This window comes from Gallinula chloropus (assembly GCF_964237585.1).
Source record: "Gallinula chloropus genome assembly, chromosome: 20".
NCBI lineage: Eukaryota > Metazoa > Chordata > Aves > Gruiformes > Rallidae > Gallinula > Gallinula chloropus.
This window is the reverse complement of record NC_140105.1, coordinates 4806216-4814600: the sequence shown is the minus strand read 5'-3', so window position 1 is coordinate 4814600 and position 8385 is coordinate 4806216. Positions and strand designations below refer to the sequence as shown.

Sequence of the window (8385 nt, the reverse complement as noted above, 5' to 3'; positions counted from 1 at the left end):
ACAGTGGTTCCTGGAGAGCAGCAAGCACCTGAAGCCCGTCGCAGGGTCCCACAGTGGTGAGCTCCGGGGTGCTGGGGCTGCGCTCACAGCCTCACAGCCCACACAGGCTTAGGGATGCAGTGTGAGCATCCCTACAGAGCACAGGAGAGTGAATGGGCTGTGGTGTTGGATTGATTTCTGTGGCACAAGGCACTCCTTTCAGGAGTTGAGTGTTACAGTGAAAATCAATAAATAACGTCGTGTACAAAAATGTTCATATATTAAAAAATAATCATTATCTATTTAAAAAAAAAAAGAAAAAAGAGAGAGAGAGAGAGAGAAAACCAAATCTCTTCATCATCCCCAAACTGCATCGCCCATGCGATCTCTGCGGTTCTTGAGCCCTGATTCAGAGAAAGAAACGTGCTTGGAGCAGTCCTGCACTGGGGCCAGCCCAGGACCCCAGAGCCAGCTCTCCTGGAGAGACACCTGCCCCTCAGGATGAGGAGGCTGCAGAGAGCAAAGCCCCTGGGCAGCAGCAACACCTCCCTGAAGAGGAAGGCAAACAGCGGGGACTGGTGCCAGGAAGGCTCAGGAGGGCTGAGACAAATGGGCAGTACAGTGAGGAAAGAGAAGAATGTTTCCCAAAGCCATTGGTGGTCACTGGTTTGCTTTTCACATCTCTGCAGGGGAGTGGTTTCCGACTGGCCGTACCAGAGGTTGAAGTGGTTTCCCTTTCTGTGCCTTCCACGCCTGCGGTAGCCCCTCGCACCCAGCGGGTCTGTGCATCGGGCACCCACTGGAGACACAGGGCACGGAGTGAGCAGGCTGTTAAGGAGGAAGATGAGTCTCTCTGCATGAACCAAGGGTAATTACCATGATCCTACTCTGGACATCTTTTTTCTTTCTTTCTTTTTTTTTTTTTTAAGCTCTAAGAACTTCAGACACACAAGTAGCAAAAATAAAATCTGGACTATGTTTGCTTGATCTTCACTGACAGTTCCTAAAACACCCCAACACTACATGGGGATGTGATTCAGGCAGTGCTGGTGATCCCACGGGACACGTGGGCAGCGTCCCAGCCCTGGGGTAGGAAGAAGGTGGGTTGGTTGAGGAGAATCTCATCTTCCTTGCAATAGAGTTCTTTAGGACATGATGTAGACCTCCAGCAAACTGGCCACTGAGTGCATTCGGTAGAAGATCCCAAAGGGCAGGCAGATGTCCACGATGGCTGGCCACATGGAATCACCATAGAAGTTCAGTTCCGTATCGTTGTCGAACTGGGGCCGGGCACCAAACGCTGGCATGATCCAGAGCTGTTTTGAGGAAATGGGGGAAATAACATTGCAGTGAGAAAGGTGTGTGGTACAGCAACCACAGCTACCAAGAGATGGGAAAAGAGCGACCTTCTGAGCGTGGGACCTTCGCCAGGAGCCTGTGTTTACATTAGGATCACGTACGATCTAGTGTCGCGCCCTGAGCCTGGTTTCGATTCACACACAAACATGGGCTCAAACCAAGGGCTGAAGCACTCACCAGGGGAAGAACTGGAGCATGTTGTGCGTCAGCATGCACCCAGCCTGCTCGAACTCTCTGGATAGAGCAAGCATGGGTAGGGTTGAGCTAGCAGCAGCTTGCTCTCCCCAGGCTCAGCTGTGTACGTTGAGCTCAGAGCCCAGCCAGAATGAGTATCTGGTTGCACAGGGGTTGTCAGCCTGTTCTTTGTGAGCTTACATATAAAATTGGTTTGAGGATTGATGTGACTGACTAGCTGGGGATTCAAATGGTCTCTGTAGACCCCGCAGTGTGTGCTTGGCTTCTTTGGAGGTGCAGCTGTAACCCTGCGTCTCTGTTGCTGGGGGTCGCCTGGCTGCTTAGGAAAGTGGAGACCTCAACTGAAGCTGTCAGTGACCAGTTTCTCCTCTCAACAGCTGGGATCAGCATCTTGCACTGGGTTTTGAGAAGAGTCATGCTGCCATTTCCCAAGAAAACCCAGACTTCAGCCCCAGTACTTGTCACTTCACAACCTTCCTTGGGGGTGGGAGAGAAGGGTTTGATGGATTTTATTGCTTTTAATAAGCTATTCTACATATCTGCTAACTCCCAATGCAAAAACTGAACCTGATTCTTCCCTTTTAGCTCCCAATTTTATTGTCTGGTGTTCTGGTGATGCGTGACAGCTTCTCTCAGTGTAACCTAAAACGTTTCAACTCCAGGGAAGCTGCTCTTGCTTTTAAGTGTCAAGGGAACTGCAGCTCTCAGCACGTGCACATACATTAAGCGTGCTCCCCGCACAGTGGAGGCACAGAAAGGACACTCTTTGCACAGGCCATGTGCTTTCCTCCACAGACCCTTCTCCCCTGTGCTTGTTGCCCTCTCCCCCACCCTGGCAAAACTCTTCCCTCCGCGTGTACTCACTATGATATTGCTCAGCAGGAGGAACATGGAGATCTCCCTTAAGAACTTCCTCCTCCAGTTCATCTTCTTGGGGGCGGTGAGGGACCGCACGAGGTCAGAAGGATGGATGGTTTCAGAACCAGAGGCAGTGCTGGAGGACAAGGTGCTGCCGCTGTCCGGCACACGGAGGGACACTGCGTTGATGTTGACAAAGGTGAGTCCATAGAGATCCTTCTGGTGGGAACTGTGCTTGTGGTCTTCCTTGGGGGGTTGCCGATGAAGGCCTTCGATAACGAAGATGTTCTGGAAGGTGTGCTGGGCGATCATTAGCAGGGCATAGGTGAGGTTGAGCGCGCTGATAGCGTCCCTTGGTGTGCTGGCCACAATGGCCACGATGGAGTAGTAAGAAATAGCATACTGCCCCAAGGCTGCACCCATCAGCAGGGCCACGTCCAAGGTCCTGGTTGGGTTCTTGTGCCGATCCATGTCTCTCTTGTCAAACCGGTAGATGACAGAGCCACCGATGCAGACAAGAGACATCAGGCCCAGACACACAATATTGAAGATGTAGTACATGGTGAGTGCTTGGCTCTTCTTGCTGAATTCAGTGCTGGAATTCACCTGCACCTCATAAAGAATAAGGACTCCCAAACCACTCACCAGAATGATGAGGCCCAACACGATGCCTACAAAGAAGGTCCTTCGGAAGAGCCTGAACTTCAGGCGGTGAATGTGGTGGGAGTGGTGGTCTATGAAGCGTCCAACATTCTTCCACATGACATAGACCATGGCAGAGGCAAAGAGGCTGTACTCAATGTTAAAGGGGTACAGCCAAAAGTAGCCATTCTTGAAGATCTGGCAGATTTGGCTATTGCAGTTGCATTCTTCAGCTGAGCTACTTCTCATTCCAGCTGAAACAAGATTTAAAATAAATAGGTGAGTTTTGGTATTAAAACAAGGATCCAGTAATTCTTAGCAGCCCTGAAGAACTGGATACTTAGAGTCAGTGGAAAACAAAACCAAGGACAGAAGAATACATGACCACTTTGAAAACAAGGACACTTCAGCCTCAACTTTCTGGTGCCCTTGATCTTTCTGAAGAAATCAGGTGGCAGGTGACATTTTCCTTTTCCCTTCCTTTCTTCCTTCCCATCCCATCTGTACAGACCCTTCCACCTTCCTGACTCCTCCATGACACGGGTTAAGAAAGCAACGTTAAGACCCAGCTTCCATCATACCAGCTCTGTTAAAGGAGCCATTGGCTCTAGTTAGATCTTCTGAAAAGGGTTAAAACCTGACTCACAGATCAGTTTCTACCTCTTGGGCTTCCCCCCTGGCCCAGATGGCTCCACAAACAGGCAGGTTACCTTTCAGGAGCCACCTGAAGATTTCATCTGTCACGTTTTTCTTCAGCTTGGAATGGGCTTTGTGAACGGACTCGTCGGTCACCGCTGACATCCACACCGCCAGGTTTGTCGTCAGTGTTAGCATCAAGCCGCACCTGCAGAAGGAGAAGGTTCATGGGATTGACATAGTGGCTCTGGAAGGGCTGTGGGAGCTGCCTGAAGTGGTGCAAGGACTCTGGTGGTGGAGGCTAGAAATCCTGAGCCTTGCTCTGCTGCTCCCACTGCCTGCCTACCTTTTGGCCACGCTCATGAGAATTAGCTAGGCCTGAGTCCTCTTGCTGTGGTTTTGGAAGAGCTTCTCAATAGTGAAGAGATATCAGGTCTCTGGGCTGGTCTCCAGTAGATCCAGTCTTGCACAAGCGGACAAGACCATATTTTAGCCTGAGGCTTGCCCACTGCATTGTCTTCCCCAGGGAAGTAAAAGTCAGCTATGACTCATTTAATGCTAATTATTTATTTAATACTAATCTGCTTTGAGTAATGCTTGTATTCTTGAGTTGAATCCCAACCTTGCTAGATCATAGGTCACAAACCTCACCTGCTTGAGCTGGGAATCTAAGACTAGCTGGAGATTCAGCAGATTTAGTTTGGGCCAGCATTAAGAGAGATGGGGTTAGCCCCTTGTGGCATCTTAGCTATGAGAGTGTTCTGCAGTGGCCCAGGTCTTCTGGACCATTGGGATTCAAGGAGCAGCAGTGCTTACCTGGTAACATTCAGGTGCACATGGACACAGTCCTTGGCAGAGACCCACAGGAAGTATGTCTAGCAGGGGAAGAGAAGAAATTGTTATTTCCAACAGAGCAAGAAAGCAAATCACATTGTCCCAAAGTAGGGATCTCCCTGCTCAGCAGGGAGCAAGCTGGAGCTTCTTTCACTTGGGTCCCTCTGGGCCCAGCCTACTAGCCCCCAATCCTGTCCAGTTGATGGATGGGGTCTGTTCTTTCTTTGCTCCTTCCACCCTGTCCCACTGCTGTTTCCCTGCTTGTCCCCAGCCCCTGTTCCTGTCTAGCTTGTCCCTGTTTAGCCTCTTTCCTCTTTGATTTTGTCCCTAGAGCAGGTGGTCTTCTATGTAGGGACTTTTAACTGCAAGGCAGTCCCTGGCCTGACTGTCCTCCTCCCCTCTCTGTTCTTCATGGGAAAGGACACCTGGCTGGATCATGGCACTTGCACTTGCTGCAGAGGGAGCTTGAACTCCATGTGTGAGCTCAGAGCTCCTTCACCTGGTGACTCTGTGTCCCTGCCCTTCCCAGAGACAGCACAACCATCTCACCTGGACGACCACGAATATTGCTTGCACAATGGGGTAGATGATTTTGATTGCTGACAGGCAGCTGTAGAAGCTCGAGTAATATCCTATTTTGAACACATCCATGACCAGGCTGAAAATGGCAAATAGGATCAGGCCTCCTGTTGAGGAATGGAAACAGCTGAGGTTGGACAGATGTACTCACATGGGGGCTAATGCAGAGAGACAGGAGGAAGAAGAGGAGAGGAGCCATGGAGAGGCTTTGCTTCTACCTCTGTTTCTCCTCTCCAACACCCAAATAATCTTGGTATCAACAGAATCATACAATAATTTTGGCTGGAAGGGGTTTCCAATCAACCCTGTACTCTGACTGGGACTACCAGCTCTTTGCAAGAGCAATGGCAAGGCTGGGAAGGAACCTGGTGTGAAGTACCAAGAGCCCGTGCAGATAAAAGGAGACCTGGAAGGGGAACCAGTGGAGGGACTAGGAGCAAACCTTCAGAATCAGGGCATGGTGCAGGAGACTGTGCCCCAGGTGGTTGCTGTATCCCTTGTAATGACTGATACCCCCATGAAATGTCCACCCTGCATCTCCCCCCTCCAGCCCTAGCCACCCATACCCCAGCCCCCAAAAACCTCCTACCTCTCAGCCAGATGGGCCCAGCGTGGGAGTCTCTGCAGAGGATGGCATCTGGGCACCGGGAGGTGCCCATGAGGTAGAAGATGATCCATATGATGACTATCAGCATCATGACAGTCAGCAGGAAGAAGACATCGTAGTCGTGCACGGCAATCTTCTCGAAAGCCCCGCTGCTCACCAGGGTGCAGGCCAGCAGGGCTAGGTGCACGGCCAGCAGGATGGAGAACATGCGGCCACCCTTTTTCCACACTTCCTTGGAGGCAGGACTGGATGGGGGCTGGTGAGGCTGGTGGCTGAAAGACGCTATCTGGCTGGAAGCCAGGCTGGCTTTGTCATCCTTGTGTCCGCAGCCCATGCTGGAGTTGGGGTGTCTGATCTCGCTCTCCTTCCGCACGGGCTCTTCAGTCATGGTTCAGCTAATGCCTTAGCTGAGGGTTAACGCTGTTGGGAGGAGAGCCCCATGAATGAGAGGCGTCACTTCATTCTGATTAGTCCAGGGCTGGACCAAAGCAGGACATGTGATGAGGAGGAGAGGACGTGTCAGAGGAATGGGGAAGGCTGAGACAAGGGAGCGCAAAAAGAAGGATGAGCTCATTTTCAACCTGTTTTCTTCCCGGTTCCCTGAAGGCTGTGGTCTTGCTTAAGATGCTTTTTCTTGGGGAGATCCCAGGTCAGTTTAACAAAGCATACCTAATTTGTCACACAACAGTTAGGTGTTTATTGATGCAAGATATTGGAAGAGCACCAGAAAAGCACTCAGAGGATCAAATATCCTGGGGCAAATGGCCAGTGTGGTTTGATTTCTAAATGTCAACCACTAAACATTCAGAGAAAACGTCATACTTCCTGCGCAGGGAACAGGCCACCGCAAGGTAAGAAAGCCCTGGGAGTCTTTGGAACATCACAACATGGTTTATACCAGTCAGTCCCTGCAAGAAGGATGTGAGCTATTTCCGCTGTCACTCAACCTAAAGCCCCTTCGCTGTGCCAAGCTTGGCACTTCATTGATTCCCAGCGGAAAGCCTGGAACAAGCAAATGACCCATTTGAACAAAGCCATGCCACCAACCTGTTTTGCTGCCTGGAGTCCAAATGTCTGCTCTTTGCCAGGCTGTCTGAGAAGTTCCCCCGTTGCTACAGCTCGGTCAGCCAAAGAATTGATACCCGTTGGGATGTCTCTGTGATTTATACCATGTCTGGGGCTGACAGCAGTGCTTCGTGGGCTTCTCAGTGAAACTCATGTGATCCATTTTGTGCAATAGCTGATTTTGGAGAAGCGGGAGACAGATGAGGAGATAAGGGTTATTTACCTGGGGAGGGCATGAGGTGACAACACTGGGAAGCATGGCATGGACCGCTTGGCCACAGGGTCACTGACACCACAGCGCAAAGCCATGGAGCCTGGCTCCCTACAAGCATGTGCTCTCAGCCCTTGAGAGAAGATGGGTTTACGTGATGAACTTGTCTTTGCTGATGATTTTGGGCTTGGCTTTCTGTTTAACTGAGAACAATAAACACCTTGCCTCACCCTGTACTATTCCCGCTCATACCCTCTAGCCTGGCAGAATGATTTTGAGGAAAAACAGTACATTTGCATTTCTATTCAGTGCCAAGGGCAGCTCAATCAGTTTCCCCCTGTGATGGAAAGGAGGAAGGTCTAGCACTAGAGCAGGGCAGGATTTGGGGACTGGAATCCACCTTCCCTTTGCTGATGCATTGCACTTGACTTTTCAGGGTGGGATCACCCTTCTCTGGCCCCCAGGGGCTGCTTCTCTCCTTTTGTCGTGTTTCAAACCCTGGACAGAAGTTGTGTTACAAACCACGGTGCAGATGGGATTCCAGCATTTGCCAGGTGAGGAGGGGGAGCTTTTGCTCAAGATCTGTTTTGCTCCAGCTGTTATATTTTGGTGGGGGAGAGAGGGGTTCCCAGGGAAGTTCTGAGTGGATGGGGACAAGTTTTATACCTTCTTTTGGCGATACCCCTGCTTCCCCTTGCCTCCTCTGGGGTAAGCTCAGAGATGGGGCTGCTGCTGCTGAGGTTCTCAGTCCCATTCCTGCATGCTCACCACAGGGAACAGCATCAGACTGAACCAAGTGGGAGATGAGGATCTCTGTACAGCTCTGAGACCTTCACACCTCTTTCCCATGCTGCCACCAGCCAGCTGCCATCAGCAGCACTGGGTCAGCCCAGCCTGGCCACTGCTGCTCCTTAGGGCTCCTCTTTGGGGTGAGTGGTTGATCTTTTCTCAGTCTGTTCTTTTCCAGGGGAAGCCCAGACCCCTGTCCAGCAAATCTGAGCTGATAATGATGATGTTTGGCAGAGGACAGAAGTTCGGAGCCCCCCCTGGGGTGAGTGCACTGATTTATCCTCAACAGCCAGCAACAGAGGAAGGAGTGTTTGCTGCCTGGGGCACTGCTCCCAGTTCTTCCTGGGAGCCACCAGGCAGCATAACAAGCTTAATTAGTAATAATACAAGAATCATTAAATAGGCTTGGTAATGAATTACAGACGTTGCTGTGCTGCTTTTCACCTGGAAGGATCCCAGCAGCAAATACTTCCACAGGTACCACATCCCATCAGGACTCGCCGGGGAGGCTGAGTGGGTGAGTACGAATCTGCCCGTGTGAGCAAACTGGGAGGAGCAGCCCCCCTCTCTCAGGTGTCCCAGGGCAGCTGGGAGGGTGACCCTATGTTGGCCATGCAGGGGTTAATCCCTG

At 51.0% G+C, this 8385-nt stretch overlaps 1 protein-coding gene across 1 annotated transcript; it reads right to left on the bottom strand.

The window, feature by feature from the left end:
* Positions 1 to 237: 237 nt before the first annotated feature.
* OTOP2 (otopetrin 2) lies at positions 238 to 6077 on the bottom strand (the record flags this gene model as incomplete). The annotated part of the gene is made up of 6 exons (XM_084273468.1): positions 238 to 1295; positions 2398 to 3287; positions 3744 to 3877; positions 4486 to 4544; positions 5053 to 5189; positions 5672 to 6077. 6 exons carry the CDS (start codon positions 6075 to 6077, stop codon positions 1125 to 1127), a joined length of 1797 nt encoding a protein of 598 aa, XP_084129594.1. The 3' UTR covers positions 238 to 1124.
* Positions 6078 to 8385: the final 2308 nt, after the last annotated feature.